The sequence below is a fragment of the Talpa europaea genome (genome assembly GCF_964194135.1).
Source record: "Talpa europaea genome assembly, chromosome: 3".
Lineage (NCBI taxonomy): Eukaryota > Metazoa > Chordata > Mammalia > Eulipotyphla > Talpidae > Talpa > Talpa europaea.
Window position 1 is genome coordinate 102,876,210 of NC_140069.1, and position 27,653 is coordinate 102,903,862.

Genomic DNA, 27,653 nt, shown 5'->3' on the forward strand with positions numbered 1-27,653 from the left:
ACGGTCCCATATTGCTGCATGACTGGGCTTGCCCCATAATGTACAGGGCCAACTTCCAGAACTGCACCCTTCCTAATGGGCTGCTGTGCAAAGGCAAGCTGAAACTCTAAGAGCTCGAAGGTACTGTTGGAGAACCTTCTCACACTTGGCCCCTAGCAGTTCAGTTCTTGCCACAGTGGAGGACAGGCTCTCCTGGGTTTTCCAGTCGGCAGTGAACAGGCAAAGAAGACAATGCATATCAAATCCAACCTTCCAGGCCTACCTGGAATTTGACCCTTGCCAATGTATCCTGATGTCATTCACTACTGGCTCACAAATCATTTCCTCTGAGGTGCTACCTATTTGGATTTGGAGATCAGATGGAGTGGGCTCCATACTGCGTTGGCTTCATTTGATCAGTAAAAAGGCCTTCAAAGGATCAAACTGTTGTAGTAGCCTCTGCCCTCACTCCATTAGGTTCTCCTCTTACCACCTAATACAGGGCGTGCATCTGAGGGAGTCGGGCCTGGGGCTTGGGGTTCACAGCATGCTTACCAGGCCTAGTGCCTTTTAAAAAATCCCAGATTCAACCATTTAGAATGTTTCAGCATTTTATTAACAAACCAACTGGCAAAAGAACAAGTTATCTGCTTTTATCACCACCCCAAACCCCCATTTAGTGTCCCCCATGTCTATAAGCATCTGACAAGCTATCCAGCTTCTCAGCAGCAACCTGAGTCTTGGCTCTAGCTCAGTCACCTTCTCAACTAGTTGGGCAAGAAGAGGACAAGAAGACAGAGTCTGTTTGGATGCCAGGACCACAAAGGCAAGCTACGCCTTACTCCTTTCAGAGGACAGGCCTTGATTTGTCTCCCAGGGCAGAACACCTTTGCCCGTAGTATTTTTCTTTCAGAGGAGGTCGGCCTAATTATGTGAACGCCTTTCACCATTTGGAAAGCATTGTCCTTTCTCTTAGACCGGCTCAAAGGGCTTCAAGTGAACTTTATCTGCAGGTGTGAAACACAAGAACTAAAAGCCTGTGACTAGCCCTTTTCTTGGCACCAACTCGCTACAAAACCTTGAATAAGTCAAATCTTCACATTGTAAACAACTCGGTATCTACAGTGAAGTGGAAATAATATCAACACATGAGCAGGTACTGAGGAGGAAGAGAATGTTTCAGGTAAGATACTTGTTCGTCGGGCTCCTTTTCTTGAAGAAGCCAGGGCACTAACTTGGCACCATGTCCTCAACTCTTCACTGGAGACCACAGTGTCCAATCCACACCCAGTGGTCCTTAGAGCAGGTGTTGGCATGAGCTCAAGTCTTATCTTTCTAGTTGCTGATAAAATCATGTATTTGATAAAAATCATGAACACATATGAACATATCTTCATAATATATTTACAGTAGTTAAAATGGCTCACAGGACACACTTTCCGGGCATTTTTCCTGAAAAATTGTAATAGCTCCTTGGAGTTTGCCAATCAGAGTGTCCACATGGAGGCTGCTTTGCATCACAAAGGCAGTGCGCTGGGGCAGCCCCGACTCAGCAGACCCGTACAGACGCTCAACACTAGACAGGTGCCTGGAGTTCTGTCTCCTCCACAACGGCCTCCTAGGCTGAGACCCACACACAGGAAAGTGTCTGCTCAGAAAAAGACAATCCTCTTCTCATCTTCAAAGACTTTGATCTCTTCTGGCTTTACCAAGTTCCCATTTAGGCTATTGGAGAAAAACAACACAGGTAAAATATAAGCAACTGCTGCCTGCTTCTTCCCAGTATGTGTTCCCAATGCCCTTGTGCTTCATGTGACCAGGAAATTAAGGTGCGTGCTCTATTCAAGTACCTGTTTGATGTGGATGTTAATCCTTTCCAGCAACCATTAATTACCCTATGAACTGAATCTCACTAAGGTAACCAGTAGCCTCTGTAAACCTGAATTTCATGACAATTTCAGGACTTTTCTTTCTTGACCTTCACAGCATTTAACTGTCCTGACCTTTCCTTTTTCTGAAATATAGTTATTTTTGTTTTAGGTGTACAACACATTGATTTGACATTTGTGTACACTATTCCATGGTCATCACTAAGATTATTTACTATCTTAGCAACTTTCAAATTTGCAATATAATATTATTGATTATAGTCCCCTTATTACTTAATTTGAAACTGGAGTTTTGTATGGCTTGATACTCTTCGCCCATTTCACCTACCTACCCCCATTTTCCTCCCCTCTGGTAACCCATCAATCTGTTGACTCTTATTTGCTTTTTCAGGGTCTGTGTATAAGTGAAATTATCTAGTATTTGTCCTTATGTGATTTATTTCACTTAGCATAATACCCTCAAGATTCATCCATGTTGTCGCAAGTGTCAAAAAAATCCCAAACATTTTTCATGACTGTATAATATTCCATTGTGTGTGTGTATTTTTCAGCTTAGTTATCTGTGACTTCTGTTGGTACTTCTCTTTGTTTGAATTCTCACATTATTCACCTTTTCTTCTCCTGAGTTTGATGAGCATCTTTATGAACAATGACTCTGAGTACTTTATCTGACAGACTGCTTCTCTCTATTGTGTTAAGGTCTTTTTCTGAGGTTTTACCTTATTTCATTTGGAATTTCATTTCTCTATTTTGTAGTTTTGCTTAACTCCGTATTTATTTCTGTGTACTAGGCAAAAGAAGTCATTTTGGTATGGCTTCTCCCAGTCTTGAAAGAATGTCCTTATCTATGTATTGAACATTATCATTCCACTGTGCCCTATTTTTTGGTTGTCTCTTGAACTTTTGTGATTGTCTCAACATCCTAATTTATTCTTCATAGGCCTTTGTTGTTGAAGTTGTACCAAAACCTGTCAGTGTTCCAAGTTGGCGGTTAGGGAAAGGTGGGAGGATTTCTTTTACCTCTGAGTTTCAGATTAAAGGCCAGACCCTCAGGTATCAGCTTTTAAGTTGTTGTTGTTTTTTAAGATTTATTTATTTTTATAAGAACTGGGGTATAGGCCAGAAGTGCAGGAGGGTGAGAGGATTCACCAGAGACTGCGGGGAGCAGAACAGGCAGACAGACAGAAAACACTGTTGAGGGGAGCAGCAGGCGAGACAGGAGAGGTCTGCTGCACCATGTGGGAATCTCCCTGGCCAGCCTGGAATCGAACTCATGCTGTAGAGGCTGCAGACAGCTTCACAGCCCTGCACTCAACCTGCTGTATGACCACCAGGGAGGCCCAGGTGTCAGCTTTTAAAGTATGCCAGCATGTATGGCCCTGTGGGTTCTCAGTCATAAACCCTGCTGGCCTCCAGACCCAGCAACAACATGGAGGTGTCCCCTTGAAGACAGCTGCATGAATTGGGAGTTCTAGATGAGTGGATACTCTCCATTCTGGGTAGTACAGGTGACTTGTAGTGAGGTCAAGGGCAAATGCAAAGAGTATTCCCCGACCTACATTCCCTGGGCAAGTATACAGGCTCTAGCTAGTTAAGAGTATAAGCTCAAAATGTGCCTGTCAGTGCCACTATTATCAGAGAGGTTTCCAAAAGACCCCTGCTCTCCTGAAAGACACTCTAAGATTAATTGATAAGACCCCCTTCATGTATGACATCAGCACTTTTCAAACTGCAGCTTTTTCTCTGGGCCCCAGGGTGAGTGAGCATGTGCATCTGCCCTTTAATGCAAACTCTCCCTTTCCCACTGTGTCTCGGTCCTGGTTCCAAATCCTGTTGGTTTGCAAAGCTAGATGTTTTGGGGGTGGGGGAGTCTGTGCTCCAATGCATGTACCAAGGGCTGTGATGCCTGATATGGGGCAAAACTGCTCACTCCTGGGCCTCCCCTGGTGGCGCAGCGTTTGAGCACTGGGCTACGAGGCTGCCCACAGCCTCTGCAGCGCCAGTTTGTTCCCCGGCCACCAGCGAGGGTCCCACAAAAAAAAAAACAAACAAAAACCAAAAAAAACTGCTCACTCTTCAAGCACAGGAGTTCCATGTTTGTGAGGTTCCTCCATATGTGGGTCACTGCATAAGGTATGTGGTTTCTTGGTGAAACTGTGTCTGCTTCCATCATTTTTGGTGTGGTCCTTTTGTCCCTTATATCTGTGGATATATTCCACATTTAGCTCTATATTTGTTGTGTCCACATGAGGTAAGCATGGGCCTTCTTGACTCTCTTCTTCAAACACTGCCTTACCTTGGCTTGATTTCATTCTCTATGGTTTTCTCCTACTCACTGTTCCTCAGTCTCCTTTCCCACAATCTCCTCCATTTGGTCTCTAAATAATGAATTTCCTCTATGCTTTAGAGTGGATGCTTTTACCCACCAGACCTCATCTATGCCAAGGCCTCGTCCCTATGTCAGTGACCAACAGTTCAGCTCTCTTCTCCCCGCTCCTTCACATATTCATCTGGACTTTCCAGGCACCTCAAAGTAGCTATACTTCCCTGGAATTTCTTAGCTCAGTACCATTTTTCACCCAATTACACAAGTTAGTAGCCTAGAGGTCAACCCTGACACCTTCCCCTCATCTTCATATTCCATTAATCACAAAGTATTCTACTCCTGAACACCTCTAGGCTTCCTCCCTGTAACCTCTCCCTATCTTTACCACTATCATCCTGGTCAGATCACTATCATCTCTTCTCTGGATCACTGGAACAGCCCTTTACAGGGTCTCTGAGCCGCTCAGATACATTTTCCCGGAGAAGCCAGAGTGGTCTTTTCATAAGATAAATCTGATCACATTCCTCTTTGCTCCAAACCCTTCCGTGACTCTCCATTGCTTTCAGGATAAAGAACAAAATATATAATATGCCCCACGAGCTTTCATGGGCTAGCTTCTGCCTATCTCCTTAGCTTCCTTTTGCCCGCCTCTTCCACTTTCTGAACCTAGGACACATCAGCTTCTTGCAGTTTGAGGACACCATGTCCCAGAACCTTTACATACCTTGTTCTCCCTCCCTGGAATACTTCCTCCCACCTCAGGACTGACTCCTATTCATCATGCCTTAGTTTAAATGCTGCTTCCTTAGGGAGACCTTCCCTGCAACTGCATCTTGTATTAGGTTTCCTTCTTAGCTTTTCCCTTTATAACACATATCATAATTGTAATTAAATAACTATTTGGATGGTTTTTTTTTCTTTACTGTCCTATGGTTCTCTCACTAGATGGCCAATCCATGCAGGCAGGGCCATTTTGTCCACCAGTGGATTCTTGGTGGATACACTGCGGTGACCAGGACGTGGGTCCTACTCTCAGTGAGCTCACAGCTTGCAGAAGACAGCCTCACGAAATGTTGTTACAATGGACTGTAATAAATGCTGTTATTTACGACGTCAGGTCACTGAACTGTCCCTGCAGCAGAACTCACTGAGGGTATTCAGACTTCAAGTTTTTTGGGACAAGGATGAGGTTGAAAAAAATGCCACTGCAAATATTACTTTTACCAGGGAGATGGATCCACATGTCCATGGTGGCTCGAGGAGAGCTGCTCCCTCATCTGGCTCCTCTGCCAACCCCCCATGCCCCACTCCCAGCTGCCGGTGTGGTAGCGCCTGGGGCCTTCGCAGAGCCCAGTCCTGGCGCTATAAAGTCACACACGGGGCAAGTCGGGGGCTGAAGTGAGCGCACACAGGAACAGGCCAGCTCCATGTCCTCGCACTTGCCCTCTTTCTGAATCCGCTCCTGGCACAAGTGACTCCTTCAGGCTCTAGACAGCACACCTTGAAGTTAAAATCACCTGACCCTATACAAAGTTCTTTCTGCAGGAAGTGTTCCCTGGGAGGCAGCAATTGCACATTTTCAAGTTTGACAGGACTAATGCAGCTGCATATCCTCACAACTCTCCTACCAACCCCGAGAGAAATGGGGGCCAGCTGTCACCTGCACACTGCTCTACGGCCTGCCTCCTTCCTCCCCCTCCTGCCTGTCGCCCTCAGATAGCAATCAGCAGGAAGTTCTAGGGAAGGAGTCTGAGGGGTGTACATGGCAGGAGATGAAAGTAAACTGAAATTCCATGAGCTGGCAAGTGGCTTCCAGCTGAGGAGTGGCTGGGCTGTGCAGGGCCACATGCTGTAGCTTAGCAGACTTATTAGTGGTGGACTCATCTTAGGGCTATTTCTCAAACTTTTTTTGACCATAACCCTTACATTTTACATTGGGGGTCAGCTGTGCATGCACACTATGCCCGGCTTCCCACCATGCCCTACGTGCTCCAGTACCCGTTCTTCACTCACTTTTTAAATAATGCTGGTTGCAACTCAGCAACAGATTTTATAATCTACTAATAAGTTCCAAAGGAAAGTTTAAAGAATGTATTTCTAGGAGCTGAGGTCAGGAAGCTGTGCCTCAATTTCTTTTTTATTTTTTGACTACGAAATTTCTCTCCCCACTATAAAGAAAGTATTTAATGAGAACCCCCGTGCTGAGCACTGGAGCTGGCAGGAGGCTGCTCTGTGAACCTCAGGGATCACAGCGGGAGTGGGAGTCCTCTGGTCTATCCTCAAGGAAAATCTGCCTCCGCCCCTGCCAGGGTCTCATTGAGTGGCAGCCTCGCACTGCAGGGCTGTCTCAGGCCCGAAGTCAAGAGCAAATCCCAGCCCCTGCATTGAGGGACACAGGGCCCCTGTTCTCAGCTGAGGTTTAGCAGCCAGGGCCCTTATTGTCCTGTCACCTGCATTCGCCAGCACCAAACCTGGTGCTGAAACTGTAGTTATTAACAGACAATCCCCCCCCCGCCCCCACATTCTCCTGGCCCAGAATAATGTGGTTTCCACCTACTAGCAAATGCAGGTCTGCAAAGCAGAAAGAGGAAGTTGAGTAATAGCACAAGTCAGCTCACATCCAGCCTAGAAGTAGCTCCTGAGGCCTAGGAAGCCCAGAAAATGTGAAGAATAAGCCCCAAACTCCAGGCCAACATGTCCACCCCTCAAACTCACGAGTCCCACAGTGATTCATGTTCAGTGGAATCCCTTCCTCAGGCTGTTTGCCTCCCATGAAGTGCGAGGACGACGGACAGAACAGGGGGGCTGGGAGGAGAGCACAGACCGCGGAGTCAGGCAGTCTGGCCCAATTCTCATTTTCTTCTTGAGTGGGGCCTGCCTTGGTCTAGGCTTCAGTTTCTATATCTGTATAATGGAGGTGTTGCCACCTACTTTATAGGATTGTTGGAAAGAGGAGAAATAAATGGAAGTTGTTCTACATTGTCCTGGCACACAGTTGATGGTGCTGAGTAAATAGTAAATAGTAACTGTCATTATTATTATTACTGCAACAAATGGTGGGTGGGGCTTACCAAATCTCCATTATGCCAGTGTTTTTCTGTAGTGCATCTGCCAGGTGGGCGATCCCCTTGGCTGTGATTTGGTTCTGGATCAGCCTGAAGGAAGAAGTGGTCATGTATCAAACACATACTACTGGGTTAACTCTCCCCGCTCCATTAGGGAATTCTAAGGGCATGGTAGGGTAAGAGGGTAGGGTAAGAGACAAGGTTGGGGAAAGAACTGAGTCCACGTGACTTTTAATCTGGCTAAAATTTTCTAGATCAGATCCAACTGACTAAATGCTAACCTTTAAAGTGTTTAACTTCCCTATATATTTTATAGTGGGCACAATACATCTGTGTATTCATAACAGATAGTTTAATATACAAACATACATGTGTCTGCACTTGACAGCTTTTCATTGCGGGGGAGCCCAATCAAAAATGTTGAGGACCACCAGTGAACGACAATCCAGGAAAAATAGTGTGAACCAGGCTCACTGATGCGTCCCTCCAGCTGGCTAGGCAATGGCAAGGCCTTTTTTAAAGTTAAATAGCTATCGCTGGCTGTTCTTGTCGTGGGGGCAAACAAAGTCTTCTAAGCTGGTACCGTTCTCTCTGGGAACAAGCGGGGAGAGACAGTTCTCCTGCTGCCACTCATGTGTCGCAGTGGGAAAACACTGATAATGGGGGCTCTAAGAGTACTCCATTATGCTGGATAAGACAAAGCTTTCAGCGCTCGCTGGGAAGCCTAGGAAATTTCTGAAATGCTCCCCTGGGCAGTGATGTTTCTAACCCAACCAGGAAATAAATGGAGGTCAAGGCTTGCTCTTCATTCCTGGTTATTTATAGCATAAAGCTACTGCTGAAATTGACCTTTAGAAATCCCGGGCACTGACCCAAGAAGGCAGCTCTGTCAGGAAATTGAGAGCCTATGCTGTCGTGACTGATGAGACTGTAGAAATTGTGAAAGGGGTTGCCCCTTAAAGAGGTAGTATGCACAGTGGTTAAAAGTTCTCTTAAAGAAATCAACTATCTGTGCTCCCATTAACTCACCGATAAAATAGGAATAAGTATGGAGCCCCCAGACTGAGTGTGTGAAGTTTCTGTTGGAGGATGTGTACAAAGTGGTACTCATGATATCCCATGGAGCCCCGTGGAAGGGAGCTGTCATCACCATTTCTGCCAAGCACACTGGAGCCCAGTGCACCTGGCCACATCCCTCCAACCTGGCCTCAGTCGCAGAGATGATGACCTTTGGTATGCATGACCACCATTAGTGGCCCTTTCTGCAAAGGGAGCAAAAATAGAACCTGGACGTGGGCACAGAGTTCTCTGTATTCAGTTAAACTCTGCTGTTTTCTAATCATTTCCTTCAGAGTTGCTGCCACTGACACCACCTCTTTTTGCTGGGGGCGGGTGAGAGGAGAGCTACAAAGCCTGGTGGTGCTGATGTGCCCATGTACCCACTGGAGCTTCACCGGGGCATGTGGGCTGCCATGCATAAAGCAACCGACATGCCAGCCCTCTTCTACCTCTGTTCTCCCAGAGGGGCCGGCCTGCCACTGAGGAAGGACATAAAAGAAAGCTGTGGGCCAGAAAGAAAGGGGAAAAAATCCCAAGTGTGTAAAGGTAAAGCAATCACTTAAATGGAGATTGACAAGATGATCTAAATTTCACGTGGAAATACAAGGGGTCCAGAATACCAAAATAATTGAGCAAAAACAACATTGGAGGGCTCAAATTTCCTGATTTCAAAACTTATTAGAGTTATAATAAAGGCAGTGTGTTTCTGGCATAATGGTAGACATATAGGATGTGTGTGTGTGTATGTGTGTGTGTACACAGGCACATAAAGATATATATGTCATTATCTATATAGCTATAGGTACCCTTCTATCTATACAGATGCATGTCTATATCTCACCGTGTCTGTCTAGCATTTCTATTCCTAAGTAGAAACCCAAAACATATTCAAAAGTCAGTGGTATTATTCATAACAAAAAATAGAAATAACCAATTGCCCACCAACTGATGAATATACAAAATGTGGACTAGTTATCACTGCCAAGAGAAGCAGTGAAGAATTGATACATGCTAGAATACACATGAGCCCTGAAAAATCATGCTAAGGAAAGAATACAGGTAAGAGGTCATTTATTGTCCGATGCCATTTATAGGAGATACCCAGAATAGGTGAATCCATAGAGGTAGAAAGCAGAATAGTAGTTGTGAGAAGCTGGAGGAGGGGAATGGGGTGGGATTGCTTAACACACAGGATTTTTCAGGGAGTAGGGGAGGTAAATAAGAATGTTCTAGAATTAAATAATGGTGATGTTTGTTCAACTTTGTGACTACCCTAAAACAACTAGAGCAGCTTTAAAAGGGTGAACTTTGTGGTATATGAATTTTCTCTTTAAAAATATTTTTAAAGAGTAGCATTGTGGGGGCCTCCCCAGTGGCACAACGGGTTGAGCGCTGAGCTGTGGAGCTGTCCGCAGCTTCTGCAGCATGGGTTCGATTCCCAGCCAGCTAGGGCGATTCCCACATGACGTGGCAGACTTTTCCTGTCTCTCCTGCTGCTCCCCTCAGCAGTGCTTTCAGTCCGTCTGCCTGTTCTGCTTCCTGCTCTGTCTGGAGAATCCTGTAACCCTTCCATGCCTCTGGCCTGTATCCCAGTTCTTGTATAAAAATAAATAAATCGTTAAAAAAAAAAGGCGCAGCAGGTTGAGCGCTGCGCGTGAAGCTGTCCGCAGCCTCTGCAGTGCGGGTTCGTTTCCCGGTCAGCCAGTTTGATTCCCACATGGCGCAGCAGCCCTCTGTAGTGTCTTCGGTCCTTCTGCCTGTTCTGCCCCCCACTCTGTCTCTCACCCTCCTGTGCCTCTGGCCTGTACCCCAGCTCTTGTACAAAAATAAATAAATAAAATTAGCATTCTGAAATGACTTACCATAAATGTTTCAATGTCTGGTTAACTTTTAACATTTCTGCCAAGCTCTCTGCTGCTTCGTCATTGAGCTCATTTTTGGTGAGCCTAGGAAAGACAGAAAGTGTTTACTTAGGAGAACTGTCCCTGAATTCACAGGGGTGGGAGCTGAGCCCTGGTCCCTCCATCCACCTCATGCTGCAATCTCTTGCTGAGAGCTCTGCAAAAGCCAGGCTCCAACGTCAGCCTCAGCCCCACAGACAGTAAGTGATGATTCGTTTCTAATGAAATCCTTCACCCAAGCTCCAGTCCTCACTTCTGCTGCTGTAGAGATGCTGTGCTCACTACCTGGCCTTTCTTAGCCCTCAGTCTCACAGAAGACAGGGGCCTGCTGTCTGCTACTCAGGCTTCAGCCCCCAAGGTGCCTTGACCACCGCTGACAGCGTGTTACCAGTTATTTGTGTGAAGACCTAGAAAAGTCTGCTGGCTGGATGTTAAAACTGGATGCTGGATGCAGTCAGCATTTTGCTCTGAGGCCAGTTTTGAAAGACCCAGGTTCAATGACTGAAAGTTCAGGAAGTCTCTCAACAGTTCTTAAAGCCAGAAGGGGTCTGGATAAAGCACAGAGGGCTAGAAGCTCCCAGATACAAATAGGATTGGCCCATTTGTGCCAGTAGATGAAAGAATAAATAGGGGAGAAGAATGGAATAGAATATTTTATTTTTTTTAACTTATTTATGCATATAAGAACGGAGGTGCAGGCCAGAGGTATTGGGGGTGAGAGAATTCACCAGAGACAGAGCGGAGAACAGAACAGGCAGATTGACTGAAATACACTGCTGAAGGGAGCAGCGGGTGAGCCAGGAGAGGTCTGCTTGCGCCATGTGGGTTATCTCCCTGGCCAGGGATCAAACTTGGGCTGCAGTGGCTGCAGACAGCTTCAAGTGCTGTATCTTAACCTCTTGCGCCACCAGGGAGACCCCAGAATAGAATATTTTAAAAACCATTCCTTGAAGGGCAATTTGGAAGTATCTAGCTAAATATTAAATATGTTAGCCTTTGAGTTAATGCTTAATGTCTAGAAATTGACCCAACAGTGCAAAAATGTATATACAAGGATTATTACATGCAGTGTTGATGTAAAATGTGAACAAACTTAAATATCTACCACTGAAGGCAACTGATAAAATAAATTGAGCACACCCATTCCACTGGATATTGTCTGACCCTTAGGGAGTATTAGGTGGTATAAGAGCAAGGCAGAGCACTGTGTGGCCAGATGTGCCAGACCATCTCACTTGCTAATAGGGTGACCCTAGGCAGGTGGTTTAACTCTCCTAGTAAATATGAACAGTAATAGCACAGACCTTGTAGGCTGGCTGTAAGAGTGAATTAACACTTGTGAAAGGCTGAGAACCCTGTGTGGTATACCGTCAGCACTCAAGCAGTGCCAGGTCTGCCATGACTGTCCTGGAGAGGAGTGGTTCTCAACTCCACCTCAGGGAACATTAGCCAGAGCCTGGAGGCATTTTTGTCATTGCTGGCGGCACTACTGGCATCTAGTGGTTAGAGGGCAGGGGGCTGCTCACAGTAAAAAATTTCACAGCAGAAGTTTGGGCCAAAATGTCAACAGTGTTGAATTGCAAAAGCCCGACATAATGGGACACACGCATAAGATATCTACACTATGTGGTTAAGATTTTTCAATGCTTTTCTATCTTTCAATGCTAGTAGGCTGGAGTACCAGTCAAAGGCTAGAAGGAAAAGATTGCATTTGGAAAACATGAGGGAAGAGATATTTTCAACTTCCTACTGTTCAGACTTCAGTGTCTTACATTTTTTTTTCCCCAAAAACCATATATTACTATTTGAAATCTTTTGAAAGATTTTCTTGAGGAGAAAAGGGGCCTGCAGGTCTAGTGACCATTGTTATGATGACATTCTCATTTGCACTAAGTTAGCCAGTATCTCATGAGTGCTGGCAGCAAGCGGATAGAGATGTGTCATACAGCTCCCTCACCTGAAAACATAATACAGGAGTAATAAAATAGAAATAGATAGAAATAGAGTAAATGACAAAAATAGAAGAAGCAACAAAAATCACTATCAGGAGGCAACATATGCGTAATCAGCGCCCCTGCAGTGCAGAGAGGGATTGGGGGACTGTGGTCTCCTGGACAGGTGACAGGTGAACTGGGGCATGAAAGCTGAAGCCTGGTGTGGCTATCAGGGGATGGAGGCTGTGTGGGGAGAAAGGCAGCTGAGAGAACATTTTGAGCCAAATGCTTTAGAAGTTGGCTGCTGCAAGGCTGAGTAGTTCGAGGATATCCTGGACAGAAGGGCCAGGCTTCTAGTTTTCCTGGGGTCTGAGCAAAGAAGGCGAAGGTTTCAATCACTGTTCCTGCAGCCCACTCCCCGCTTCTGTACCTCTGTGTGCTTAAGGGCTTTCTTACCTAGGAAGAAAATAAATTATACTAACTTTAAGGAAAACCCCAGTCTTTTCAATGGAGACGCAGCTTTTCAGTTAAAATTCTGGGCTGTGCATAGCCTCTGGGATAATTTCTGAGACTCAACCCTTTAAAATGACTATGGTTATTACCAGAATATTCTTAGAGTTGTGTTCTGCTGCAGGGCTTGTGCAAGGCTCTTTCCTCCTTCTGCAGAGATGCCGTTGAATGCAAGACTAGGGAGGAAAACACATGGGGTAAATTATTAGAGACATGTCTATATTTGGCTCGGGATTCTGCAACCAAAACAGCCACTAAGACCCCGCCTGGATGTGGCCCCTGCCCAGGCTGACTGGAGGAAGCAGAAGCACTGGGCCGCGCTGGCAGAGGCCCGGGTTGGGTGCTCTGGAGCATGAAGACAGGCGCACAATTGCTCAAGGAGCGCAGGAAACAGAACTTCGGTGGGCCCTGGAGACCTGGCAAGCTCTGCTTTAGAGGGCTGACTTGCAAGGTGCCCGTCAAGGAGACCTGGTGACATTTCCTCTGTTCTCGTGAAGAAGGGCTCTGCTGTTGCCCCCACCATCTTGTGTTCTCTCTCAGTGGCATGAAGAAACAGATAATACTGAGACAAGGAGTTGCTGAGGTTTGGCCAGAGGCTAAGGGGGAGCAGAAGAGGAGCGTGTCTGTTTACAGAGATGAAGCGCCCTCTCATTGTGGCAGTGGCCTGAGAATGAGGGAAGGGTGGGAAACTGCTGCCCAGCGAAAACTTCCTCCAGGCTCCCTGGGGGCCTGGGGAGAGGGCTGGGGGCCTGCAATGTGCTACCCTGATCCATGTGCTGGTTACATTGCACACGCACACGCCAAATGGCAGAACTGAAGACTTCACAGTAATGTTCTTCACTGTCGGCTCTTATGTGTCAATAAAAGCATTTTAAAAAGAAGAAAAATCACACCCATAAGTACCTCCTCCATTAGGAAAGAAAATCTCCCTCTTCCCCAGCCAGCAGAGGCAGAAGGAGCAGGCTGGCCTTAGGGACAGCGGGTCTCAGACGCAGCAGTTACCTCAGGTCAGTCAAGCTGGGGTGGTTCCTCAGAGCCTCTGCAAAGGCCTTGGCTCCTTCATCACCGATTTTGTTGCCCCACATCCTGAGGACAGAGGCAAGACAAAGTTAACTCCCACCCACCCCTTATTTTCTGCCAGTGGCTGCTGCTTGATTGAATATTCAATAGGTAGATGCCTTTGCTCTGTGCCTGGAGGCAATTCCAACAAGCCTCTTGGCTGCTGTAAATTTCAATTCAAAGGGAAATGTAAGAATAATGACTGGTGGCAGGCTTCTGAACATATGTTGATCAGCAAGTCACACAATGAGGGATCAAGCCTCACCCACGCTTTGGGGGAGCTGACTGGGAGCCTGCACTCAAGGCTGTCTCCGCAGACAGTACAGACAGCCCCGAACTACCGGGTTAGACTTAGTCTTTTCTGACTTACGATGGTTCAAAAGCAACGCTCATTCAATAGAAACTGTTCTTAGAATGTTGATCTTTCCCCAGGCCAGTGATAGGCAGTACCGTACTCTCTTGTGAGGCTGGGTTTCCCAGTCAGCCAGGTGATCAGTTCCCTACCGTGTGCTGTGTTGTCAGCAGTTTCCACTTAGGGTACTTTCAACTTACAGTGGGTTTTTCAGGACTATCCCAATGGAAGTCAAGGGAGGTCTGTACCTGAGTGTCCCTCACTATTGTGCAGATGGGCAGCAGCCTAGAAAGGGAGTTCCCAGCACAGCCCCACTCTGCACAGGGCTTAGACACACTCTAGAAGACACAGCCTCCAGAACATACACTCAGAACATCAGCAATGTTACTTCTATCTAAGAAGGGCATTACCAAGCTGCCCTGTGCAGATTGTTGTGGCCTTCGTGGGCAGTTGCAATGACAGAGCTGTGCTCCCCCAACCATCCTCCCAGCAGGTAACCTGAGGGGCTCTGGCTAAAATGAGGTCTACGCTGTCAGATGTTTGGGCTCCGGAGCCAGGCTGCTAGACATATGCCACTTACTACCTGCAATCCTGGGCAAATTACAATTCACATGCAGTTTAGTCTGCTCAACCATAAAATGGGGATAATAACATCCCTTGGTAGAGTTGTGAGGATTGGATGAGCTGACCATACAGAGCATTTCCATCAGTGCTTGGCCTGGAATAAGTGTCAGTTGTAGTGCTCAGGGGCACTGTCTACACAAAACAAAGCAAATCCACCTGCCTACTCTCCACAGAACTGGGGCCACTTCAGCAACATGCTCTCACCAAGCAAGCAACCTGCCTGTGTCCCTCCCAGCACGGCTGTAAAACCCCTGGAATAAGAGTCTCCAGTGTTGTGCTTAAAAAGTGTGTGAACTTTACAGTTAAATGGTGTCAAATTTTAACAAATTAGAAAACTACTCTTGCCAGGAGATTAAGTGAAAAGGGTAGACAAAAATGGTGTACATATAGTCTTGACCCCTATTATGTTAACATCTCTGTATGTACAGAGAGAGCAAAAGAACTGGATTTTGCCTGACTAAAATAGAAGTCCATGCCACTAATGTTGCAGTTAATCCTGGCCTTGCCACACATTCCCATCAGAAGCCAGGTGGTCTGCTAGAAAGCTCTGCGGCCTCTCCCCGCACTGCTAATCCCCCAGATCCTTTTGGGATCTTTCTGTTCGAAAAGATCAGTAATGGGCCATGTTACACACTCACGTGCATTCACCTCCACTCACCCGATATCAAAGATTGATTTACTGTTCTTCACAGCCAGGGCGAGACACTTCCCACCTTCGCTTGTTATTTTGTTTGCTCCTAGTCTGCAGAGAGAGTTGTCACAAGTCAGCCTTGGGTTGTGAGGGGATTCCAACATCTGTCGCCCTTGTCCCAGTGTGGAGACCCTCTGGCCTCTCTTGGGAGGACAGGCTTCCTCCCAGGACTCTGAAGTCATGTCCTGGGCTGCCTCCTGGGAGAAGCTTATAATCTCTGTGGATATTTAGTGGACTCTTGTGGGGTAGGGGTAGGGGAGGTACCTTCAGTGCTCTCTGGACCATCACTCACTCCCATCGCAGCTCCACTTGAACTGCACATGGTCAAAGTGTGTGTTCCAAGCACCTGAGGCTCCAAGCCTGGGGCTCTGTCAACAGTGACAGGACATTTCTATGACAGGGTAGAGGATCAAACCCTTGCTTGCAATTAGATGGGGTGGTATGGTCTGATGTTCGTGCCACCTTCCAAATTTATATGTTGAAATCCTAGCCCCAGTGTGATGGTCTTAGGAGGAGGGGGGCTGTGGAAGGTGCTAAGGGGGCTGTGGAAGGTGCAGGTGGAGCCCTCAGGGATGGGATTAGCTAAGTAGAAAGAGGTCTCAGGGAGGTCCCTTCCCCCTTTTCCACCATGTGAGGAGAGTGAGAAGGGCCCTGTATGACTCAAAACGCTGAAGCTGCCGGCACCTTTATCTTGGGCTTCCTACCTTCAGAATTGTGAGAAATAAATTTGGGTATTTATAAGTCATCTAGACTATGACATTTTGTCACAGTAGCCTAGTGGACTAAGAGCAACTGCCTCAGGAGGGAAAAAGACCTTGGAAAGAGTGACCTGGTCTTCCTTCAGGTCATTAGTCAATCAAAACCCCAAACTTTTCCCCACTAGTGGCAGGTGGCCCTTGCAAAATCTCCCTCACCCACAACTCACACACTGATCTCCTAACTTGACTCATATGGCCCAGGGACAAACAGAAGCCTTTTCAGGGTAAAAGTTTTTTATGGTGAATTTATTTTTTGAACAAGGAAGGTGTAATAAGAACAGCAAAGAGAAGTGAACTATTAAGGAAATGCCGCCCCCCCGCCCCCCCCACACACACTTACTTGAGGTGCGTGAGACTTTTGCATTCATCTAGGATTCTGGCCACATATCTAGCACCAACATCAGTGATCTGGTTGTTGTATAAGCTTTGAGAGAAAGTGCAACTGTGAGAGTTACGTCACTCCCAATGTTCTCTTAATGACAGCCCCCTCCCCAATCTCCTCCCCTCCACATGTAACACACACACACCTTTTTTAAATTGAGTGTGTGATGTCTGCCAATGAACAAAGCTTGGGTTGAAAAGAGAAAGGCAGAGCATACGGGAGTCAGAGTTTGGAACTCTAGGGCCTCACAGGTTGGGTTCAAAGACTGCTCCCCCACTTTTCCCAGCTTCATGATCTGGGACAAGATCATATGCCTTCTGTGCCTTAGTCTCTCCATCTGTAATACAAGGGCTGTAATATTTAACAACCCCTCACAGAGTTGCTATGATGATTGTGAAATCACCAAAGCCCCCACATACACAAGAGCTTGCTCTATGGCAGGAGATGGGATTTTTAGATTAAGATTACAGTCAGCATGCTGAGTGGGAAAACTTTCCCTCCGGAAACTTCCTCAAAGTCTATTTTTAGTTTCTATGTTTAATCATTTTACCACTTGATACCAATTTAACAGCAAGGCGTAAAGAATGTGAACGTGGCAATTAGACTGGGGTCCACGTGTCCCACAGAGGCAAAGAACTCCTGAGTTGAGCTGGGAGCATGTGCCTCTATGTCCTCATTTACAGCTGGGGGAACTGAGGTCCAGCAGAGCTGACTGAAGGCAGACTGACTGGCTTTGAACCCAGCCTGTGAGGCCCTAGAGTTCCAAACTCTGACCCCCGTATGCTCTGCCTTTCTCCTTTCAACCCAAGCTTTCAACCAAGGGCAAACGTGGCCATTGGGCTGGCTGAAGAGGCCCTCAATCCCTTATCTTGAACTCCTAAATCCAGAAGACTGAAAACTCAGTGTTTTCTAAAATTATTTTAGCAACTGAAGTGCAGCTATTCATCTTTATCCCATGTGGTTTGAATATTCATGTATTTTTGCTACAAAATATTCAAGTATTTGAAAAGGTGTATTGGCCTCGACCCAGCGGTCCTGTCGCTACTATAGAGCTTGTGTTCTGAGTGCTGATCTGTATCTTGCCCCAAATGCTCTGGCTATGAGGCCACAGGCCCATGGTAGGGAAGTCTAAGACATACAGAATGTACCCCCGGTGTTTTCCCGATCATCTCCTCCAATATCCACTTGTAAAACCATCTTCCCATACTAGGACTCCAGTTACACAAGTGTAGAGGCTGAGGCTGGGATTTCCTGACTTGCTCAAATAATTGGCCCTGGCCCGGCCATGAGCAGAACCCAGGGCTTCTGGTACCTGTCCCTGCTGCCCTGGCCTCAGCCCCACTGTGTGTTGGCCTGCATCAATAGCGATTTCCTGCTTCCCAGTATTATTACTTCAGAGTTGGCCCAGTGTTTTTGAAAAATACCTACCCTAGGAATGTTAGAATTTTGTATTTGGTCAGTTCTTCATAAAGCACCTTTACCCCACTATCGGTGATCTGGTTTACGCTAAGTCTGAAACAAAACAGAAAAGAAAATGACAAATCAGAGCAGCTATTCATTATAATACATTCCACAAGGATCCACAATCCTAAAAGGCCTAGAGTTTTCCCAGGAATCAGCCACTAGCCCACAAAAAGCCTCGTCACGGTGGGGCCCACACCCCCAACCAGAGCCAGCCCATCAGCAGGACTCCAACACAGCCTTGATCAACACGAGGGGTCAGCTTCGTTCCTTTGGAAAGGAACAGAACAAATGTTTTCATCTCTGCTGATCACTTGGTCTCTGCTGCAACCTCTCAGAAATGTGCTGTGAAGCAGCCAATACATGAACAAATGGTATAGCTGTGTCCCAGTAAAACTTAGCTTACAAATATAGCCCCTGGGCCAAAATGAGCCCATAATTTGACCTCTGTGATAAGTAAAAGGGCCAAGTAGAAAAAGGTAATTTTAAGCCACAGCAAAGTGGCTCCCTTCTTCCTGGTGGCTAGAAGTTGACTGGATGGCTGGAGCTTGGGCAGTCATCTTGGACCAAGTGGTGGAGTCAAGTAAAAAAGGCCAAGATTAAGGTAGAAGAGAGCCCAATTCCTGCTGGTCTCAGGAGGACAAGAGCCTGGTCCTTCATACTTGCATGAAAGAAAGAAATAAACTTGAAACTTATCTGAGCTACTAATATTTTGAGATTTTCTAACTTTTAGCCAAAACTAATCCTAACTGATGCTCTCAAGGGCCTCAAAATATTGGATAGCCCATTTCTTCATGCTTTTCCCTTGTTGGTATGGAAGGAAGTGTCACTTTGGGCAGCTATCTGGGGCCAGATCACTGTACTAATGGAGTGTCCATCTTATACAATGGCCACAGGGAGATCCTGGGTGTGAGACAGGCTGAGGTTGTGGACAGTCACTGCCTGAGAGCCCAGAGAAGATTCCAGGTCTTCCAATTCCCAGGCCTTGGGCTCCCCACATCCTCTCCAGCCCACACGATGGGCACTATCGTTATAACAGGTATCCAGAATCAACTCCAAATCCACTCTGGTAAGAAATTCATGAACCAAGTAATAGAGAATTGAAACCACGTAGAGATTTATAGGGTATATTTTATATTAGCTGCTAACAGAAGAAAGAAAGGTCTTTGTCTTTTCTAAACCATCAAACAGGAAACTAATCAAGGGTCTGTGTTATTTACTTAGATCACTGGCAACTAGAGATGCTGGCTTTGATCATGGAAAGGGATTAATGCCAACTAGCACAAAGTCTGCTTTTTTTTTTTTTTTACAATCATGAAAGTTTCCATGTGCCAGAAATGTTTCATGGGCTATCTCTGAGCCTCATATCAACTTCAAAAGGTAGATTCTTAATGATTCCATTTTTGCCATGGCCCAGTTGTGTGACCTTGAGCAACGTATTAACTTTCCTGTGCCTCTACTTCCTCATTTGCCAAAATGGAGATAACAGCCGTACCTACCTTTTAGAGTTAAAAGGATTGAATGGGGTAATATTTGCAATGCATTTCAGTCATTCTCAATAAATGCTAGTTGTTATTACTGTAATTGCTAGGATATGAAAATCTCCTTTATAGGTGAGGATAATGAGATTCAGAGAGGTTGTTCAAGGACACCTGGCCTAGCATACCTCAGGTCCACCTGACTGTAAAGCTTTGCTCCATGCCCTCTACCACCCTGTGGCAGAGACGGTTCAGATGTTCCAAGACTAGAGGTTACGGGTCCTAGGGTAATTCAGGAGCACCCACTCCACAATACTAGTCCTGGTGTCCCGCAAGTCTGGCACACCCCACTGGCAGCTCCCTGTGCTTGGCAGCCTCACCTGATGACAGTGAGGCGGCTGAAGCAGGGCTGCAGTTCCCGCACCCCATAGTCATTGAGGTTGTTGTTGTCCAGGTCGAGGGCGAGCTGCTTGCGGAAGTGGTGGAGAATGAAGGAGAGGGCGCTGCAGTCAGCCGAGTAGGCGTTGCAGTAGGTCAGTTTGAGGTAGTTGGCGCAGATGCCCCTGGCCGCCAGCTGCCCCACTTTCTCACTCTGTGTCTCATAGATGCAGCGCGCCATCCAGATGAAGGTGGGCATGGCCTGTACTTGGTTGAAGCCCCCAGACCGGACTCGGGGCAGGCTCCTCAGGTAGGACCGCAGGCTGACCAACAGGTATGCCCACAAGGCCTTGCGTTTCCTCCTCAGGATTGCAGCAGGCACCAGGTGCTGCAGGAGTTTCCTTTTGGCTTTGGACAAGAGCCCACACAGGAAGAGGTTGGTGAACTGAAAGTGATCCTTTTTCTTGAAGAGATCTTCCCTTGCCAGACCACTGCTCCCCAGGCACTGGAGCGGGGGATAGCAGGATACCACTGCTGACTCCCCATGGGGCACCCACTCCTGGAAGAACTTGAGCAGATCCTGGGTGCCCACCTTGTTGTCCACCACAAGGAAAAAGGCGGCCAAGAAGGCCTGGAGGGTGATGTGGAAAAACTCATAGGATGGCTGGTCCTGTTTGAGGCCCAGCTCTGGCACAGCCCGCAGGAAACCCAGCTGCAGGTCTTTCTCCTGGATCTCAGAGGCCTGCACCTCCTCCTGGCTGAAGACAAAGAGGTTCTTCTCCATGCCCCAGTGGGCTGCACGCCCCAGTGAGTGCAGGGTGGCCCGGCCAGCGCAGAAGGTCTCCGTCTGGCTCCGGGTGTTCCGCTGCACCAGGCTGGTGGGCTGTGTCCTGTTCAGGTGGACCTCAGTGACCAGCAGGAAGATGTCGGTGAGTGTCATGGTGCAGTTGGGCAGCTGCAGGGAGCTGTCGAACGTACTGTGGAAGTGTTGAAAGCATCGCAAGATGATCCAGCAAAAGAGGGGCACGGCACACAGGCTGAAGAGGTTGGGGTTGGCTTCCAACTGGTCCAACAGGCGGTTCTGCAGGGCCCGATCAGGGAACATCTTCCTGGTGTAGGCCCTCAGGTGGCTGGGGGAGAAGCCCCGCAGGTGCACCTTCTTCCGAAGGAGCTGGCGTGGGATCTCAATGCCGGTGCGGGCTGTGAGCACCTTGCTGGCCCCCTTAAGCAGCTTCCCGCTAAGTAAGTTAGCCAGCAGGACCAGCGGGTGCACGGGATCCCAGGGGGAGCAGGTGTCAGGCACGCTGCTCAGGTCAAAGTCCGAGTGGAGCTCGTCCAGGCCATCAAACGTGAAGAGGGCTGTGTGGGGAAAGCGCAGCAGGAAGGCAAACACCTCCTCAGGGTCCTGCTCCGGGTAGCAATTGTGCTTGAAGAGCAAGTCCTGCAGACACAGCACATCGCTCTCCTTGAAGCAGCTGAACATGCGGCAACGGAAGTGGAAGAAGAACTTGAGCCCTGTGTCCAACTGGCTTGTCGCCCACAGGCTCTGCAGCCGCTGGAGCAGCATGGACTTGCCCACACCCGCGTCACCAAAGACGAAGATGGTCTCACCCTGCTCATTGAGAATGCCCGCGCTGTGGTCCAAGAGGCAGGCCAGGCTGTCCAGGCTGCCCAGGCTCTCATTGCTGAAGCTGACCAGCTCCACAATGGTGTCCATGTACATCTCCTCCAGCAGCAGCTCCTCCTTCTGTGCATAGCAGAGGATGAACTTGGAGTCCCGGCCCAGTTGGTGTCGCAGCTTCTGGGTGTACCTGCTCACTGGAGGGAGAGTGAGTATTGGGAGTCTCAGGAGGGAGGTGGAAGTAGGAATGGGGAAAGAAGGGGTGGGAGCAGAAACGGGAGGTCTCAGGATCTGAAGTCAACACATACCCATAACCTAAACCATGAGCCAAGTTCAACTCCTCACGGCAAAAGGACTGGTATTCCAGAATCTGAGATCCTTGGGCCCCACTTCTGCTGACTTTAAATTTAGCCAGTCAGAGGGTGACAGACTCAAACTGGGCTCAGTGTGTGAGACAGACCTCCCTATTCCTCTGCACAAAATATCACTGAACTCTAGCTATAAACAGAAGTCCCTCAAACTTGAGGGCCAGCATCCACCCAGTGCTAGGGTCCTGTTCAAATAGCAAGAGTCAGCCCCTATCGAAGCTTTAATTGTTGAGGAAGAAAATGCCCTAACCTTTCTTTTGCTTATTACACTGCTCTTGCAGCAATGGTTAAGTCTCACAGAAGAGAAAGCTGAAACTTTTGGTGATGACACATTTGACATTAATCTGCAACACCAATGAGCCGTGCCTCGTCTAAATCGACACAATTCAGTAAACTAGGATGAAAACTGGTCTCCAGTACAAAGAACAAACCAGTCCTGCTTCCCAAGATGAGGCCTAGGGATCACTGAGGTTCAGCATGAGCCTGGGCCTGCGCACAGAGCATACTATAACTTTAGCAAACCTGAGCACAAAACGAAGCTAGCACCAGAGCGATGTGGTCCTTCTGCAAATGACCAAGCGCTCCACTTGTTTCTTCAAAATAATTTCTAGGCTTAAATTATAATTAAAGAAAAATATCAGACACCTATGCACATATCCAGGTTCATTTATACCTCCCCCCCCCACCCATAACATAACCCAACTGGATTGTCTATTTAATCCTTGTGAAATGAATTATTTTTTTACAGTTTTATTAAGGCATAATTTAAGTATAAAAAAAAGAAAAGGCACCTATTTTTACCAGAGGTGTTATGTACTAATCAATAGTTTTTAGTAAATTTATGAAGTTATGCTAATATCACCAAAACCCAATTCTAGAACATCATCATCAGTCCATTTGCAGCCAGCCCCTGTCCCCGCCCTGGTCCTAGGCAACTACTGATTTGCTTTCTGTCCCTATAAATTTTCCTTATCTAGACATTTCATGTAAATGGAAACATATGACATGGTCTTTCACATCTGGCTTCTTGTAAATTATACTTTAAAAGCTACTCTAGTAGCTGACTAAAGGAAGCAATGGATAATTCTTTTAGAGAACTATTCAGTATGGAAGTATTTCTTGGGGAAAGGAAACAAAACAAGGTGGGAAGGAGCAGAAAAAGTAAGAAGTGAGCAGAAGCCAGCATGTATCTGCTGGGGCACAGGGCAACAGCCTTGACCCACACACTGCTGGTTGGCCTGGTTACCCCTAAACACACACCAATTGTCTGGGATATTGTCCTTTGTTTCTGTTTACAAGGCCAAACTATATACTTTAAAAAAAAAAAAAAAAACAACCAGAGTCTGGAGACAACTTAGGAGACCTATGAGACAGCATCAAGAGGAACAACATTCACATCATAGGGATTCCAGAGGGAGGGGAGGAAAGGGGGCAGAAATCCTATTTGAAGAAAGAAGTAAATAAACTTTAGAATATAATTATAAAAAAAAATAGCTGAGAAAGGACATTAAGTGGGGAAGGAAACAGACATCCAGCTCCAAAAGATTCAAAGAGCTTTCCTTACAAAATAAAACCAAACAGATGAATACCAAGACATATTTTAGTCAAAATGGCAAAAATTAAAGACAATGAGAATCTGAAAAACAATTATAGAAAAGCAAAAGGTCACAGATGCTCTAAAAGAAAAAAAAATCTCTAAGAATTCAATTAATACCTGTATGTCAATAATCTCCCTAAATTTCCATGACCTGAACTCATCAATTAAAAGACAGAGTGGCTGGTTGGATCAGAAGCCACAATCCAACCTTCTGTTGTCTCCAACAAACACCTTTAAGGTCCAAAGATAAATATAGGCTCAAAGTAAAAGGCTGGAAAATAATTCTATAAGCAAACAGTAGCATTAAAAAAAAAAAGGCACGGGGCCTCCCTGGTGGCACAAGGGATTAAGCACCGCACTATGAAGCAATCTGCAGCCTCTGCAGCACGAGTTCAATTCCCGGCTGGCCAGGGAGCAACCCACATGGCGCAACAGACCTCTCCTGTCTTGCCCGGTGCTCTCCTCAGCAGTGTATTTCAGTAGATCTGCCTGTTCTGCTCCCCACTCTGTCTCTGGTAAATCCTCTCACCTTCCCATTCTTCTGACCTGTACCCCTGCTATTGCATGCATAAATAAATAAATCTTAAAAAAAAAAAAAGGCATGAACTGCCATATCTATATCAGATAAAATAGACTTCCATCTAAAAAATGTAACACAAGACAGGGATGGACGTAATATAATGATAAGGCATCAGTGAATCAGGAAACCATAACTCTCATTAACATATATGTACCAAACAAAGGAACACCAAAATATGTAAGGCAACTGCTAAGAGACCTAAAAAGAGACATCGACAGCATCACAGTAATAGGGGACTTTAACATGCCACTTACGTAAATCTGTCTAGATCAACTACACAGAAAATCAACAAGGAAACAACATCCCTAAATGAAAAATTAGACCAGATGGATTTAATATACATGTATTTGGCACTCCACTCCAAAGAAGCTGAGTACACATTCTTCTCAGCAGTACATGGAATTCTTGAGAAGAGACCACATGTAGAGCCACAAAACCAGTGTCAACAAATTCATGAAAACTGAAATCACTTTAAGTATCTTCTCTGACCACAGTGGCATGAAACTAGAAATTAACCACAGGAAGAAAATGGGGAAAATCTCGAATATGTGGAGACTGAGCCACATGCTATTGAGTAACTATTGGGTCAATGAGAAAATTGATCCAAGGAGAAAGTAAAAAAATACCCGGAAACAAAGCTATCAGAAACAATAGGATGCAGCAAAGGCAGTAATAAGAGGGAAATTTATAGGCATGTGGGCCCACATCAATAAACAAGAAAAAGTTAAATAAGCAAGAGCAAATGAAATCAAAGTCTCCAGAGGGAAGGAAATAATAAGTAATAATAAAATGGCCCATGTCAAAAAGACCAGCAGCAGCAAATGCTGCCAAGAATGTGGAAAAAAAGGAATCCTCATAAACTATTGGTGGGAATGTAGACTGGTCCAGTGCCTACGAAAAATAATGTGAGGGCTTTGCAAAATTAACAAAGTAGATATACCATACAATCCAACAATTAAACTCCTAGGTGTCTACCTGGAAAAAGCAACACTATGGAAGGGATATGTGCAATCCTACCCAATTTACAATAGACAAGTCGTGGAAGCAATCTAAGTGTCCAAGGACAGAGGAGTGGATAGATGTGGTATATTTCTACAATATAATACTATGCAGCTATTAAAAAGATGAAATATTGCCCGTTTCCAACAATTTAAATGGAACTTGAGGGGATTATGCTAAGTGAAATACGTCTTAAGGAGAAAGACAAATATTGGATTGTGAAATTCATTCATGTGTGAAATACACAGAAACAAAATAAAGGAACAGGAAAAACTACACCAAAACAAACACTAGAAATCTTGGTAGAGGAAGGGAAACAAAGTGGGGAGGGGTGTAATGGACTACGGTGGACGATTATGGATGTTGCAGTGGTGGGTATGATGTGGCAACATACATCTGAAGAGTTGTGAAACTATACTCCAAATTATATACAGAATTGTACACCATTTTTGCCTCAATAAAAAAATACAGCTAAAAATAATCAGTTTGGGGCAATGGTGCTGCAGTAATGCCAACAACAGTCTCAAAGTAGAGACAGCATAAGTTTGGAGAGCCTCTCCCTGAACCCCAGACCAATATCAGCACCCTGAACTGCTGTCATCTACAATACCATTTGCTACTATACATGTGTAAGTATTTATTGTCAATCTCCTGCATTAGCCGAGGAGCTCCCCAAGGTCGTCTCTGTACTGCACCCCTTCACTCAATGCTATGCCCTGGGACATCATCAATGCCTGTTAAACAAATCAATTAATAGGGTACCATGGACTTTGTAAATAAAGACTGGCACCCAATACTGTGTGTTCTATCACAAAACATTGTGATAGAACAATAAGTTGCCTAGAGTCAAATCTGGAAATATTTTTAAAAGGGAAAAAAATGCAATCTTGAATTTGTGCATCCATTAAGATGTCTACATATATCTGAGAAGGAAGCAAGAAATAAGCAGGAGGTCAGAGTGAAGGCCATTCCTATGTTCCCACAGTCCCTATATAAACCACACCAGCCACATGGGGTCAGGTGAACCACAGTCACCTGAGCTGCACTTGGATGACAGAGCTCAGCTCTCTGTTGCTAAAAGGACACAGTGTCCCAGGCTGGCTGCCTGAGGCGGACGGCAAGGCTGGCCAAGGGGACCATGCTGCCATACTACCGTGTTGCCACCCTCCAGGTCCTTGCTTGCAGTCCCCCAGAGCTGACTTGTACCTGGGTCAGTGTTGACAATAGTTTTACTCTGAATGAGCCGGGAAGGAGAGAAGCCCATCTCCAACAGCCAAGGCTTGAGGTCCACGTAAGCATCTTCGAGTTGCTGTAGGACGTAGATGAAGAACTCAGAAACTTCCTCGCCCTTGCTCTGTACCAGGTCCAGAATTTTGCGAACCTGGTAAAGGTACAAACATGAGAGCACTGAGCTGGGCCTGGGGGTGGCTCCCACCAGCAAGGGCCCCCTGGCTAGGCACTAAGTGCCCATTACAGCCTTGAACTTGGCCTTCACCTAGCATTTATGAGATGCTACACATTGAAGACTCAAAATCTGTGAAATGCATCCCCTGAGCAAGAACTAAAACCACATAGCTCTAAGAAACCCAGAGGCTCCCACAAGTCAAAATAAAAAGGTCAGCCTCACTATTAGCTTTGTGCCCACCTGGAATTCTCTGTGTCTCCTTTTCTTGCTTAACCTAAGGCCATTCTGTCCTCTCAGGGAATGAGTGCCAAGGAGAGGAAGTCTCTCCTTAAACATATGAGGTGGGGACCCCCCATACTGTGAGGGGTAACAGACCCGCATGGAAGTCTTAGCTTGCATAACTTTGCACTATTAATAATGCAGGGAAAAATCATAAGCGTATATCACTGTGCTCCCCCAGAAAGCTTTCTGGGCTCCTCCAAACCCAACATGATCATATTACAAAGAGGTTCTGTCATTTTCTAATCAGGAACAAACTCTGGGTCTCGCCAATTTTATTTTTCAGAAGATGACAGAAAGGCAAAGTGAAACTAAGGGCTGTTAAGACTTCCCACAGTGGAATGTGGAAAATTCTTTAGGACACAATCATTCTGGAACCTTGGGCACTGGCCATTCTCAGTGTCTTACCAGCAGGGAGCAGCTCTCCAGGGCATATAGACACTGAATGGAGCCTGCTAGTGTATTAGGCTCATTTTCTTTTTCTCTCCTACTAACTAAAAGTGCATTGAAAAAAGAAGTGTATGGGAATGACCCACATAGCAAGGAGAGATGAGACATAAGAGGAAGGCTCTCCTGGCGTGAACATGGAAGTGAATATGTTATTGTGTAATAAGCAAGTGCCCAAGCGTGTATGTTCTATAAAGCACTGCATGTGAAGGTACACCAGGCACCAAAGCTCAACTCTCAGCTAAGTGGGCAGAAGTCCCTGCAGCCTACTAAAGCCCACACAGTGCCAATGCCACCCCGTCACAGGTACCTTGTCGGGCTGCGTGGTGCAGGCGCACACAATCTCCGCGTCCTCAGCCGAGAAGTAGTCATTCTTCAGCAAGTTGTCCAATAGGCAATGAGTATTGCGGATGTGAGTGACCAGAAGTTCACGGTAGATTTTCAACCACTTAATATGAGAGCGAGAATGTGCGGGGACTGCGTCCATCTCACCTCGGTGCCACGTTTCCAT

The 27,653-nt window shown here is 46.3% G+C and overlaps 1 protein-coding gene across 1 annotated transcript; it reads right to left on the minus strand.

Moving 5' to 3' along the window:
* Positions 1-1,631: 1,631 nt before the first annotated feature.
* NOD1 (nucleotide binding oligomerization domain containing 1) lies at positions 1,632-27,653 on the minus strand (the record flags this gene model as incomplete). The annotated part of the gene is made up of 11 exons (XM_084230600.1): positions 1,632-1,704; positions 7,266-7,349; positions 10,181-10,264; positions 12,756-12,839; positions 13,666-13,749; positions 15,357-15,440; positions 16,488-16,571; positions 17,958-18,041; positions 19,849-21,664; positions 26,218-26,392; positions 27,453-27,653. 11 exons carry the CDS (start codon positions 27,651-27,653, stop codon positions 1,632-1,634), a joined length of 2,853 nt encoding a protein of 950 aa, XP_084086726.1.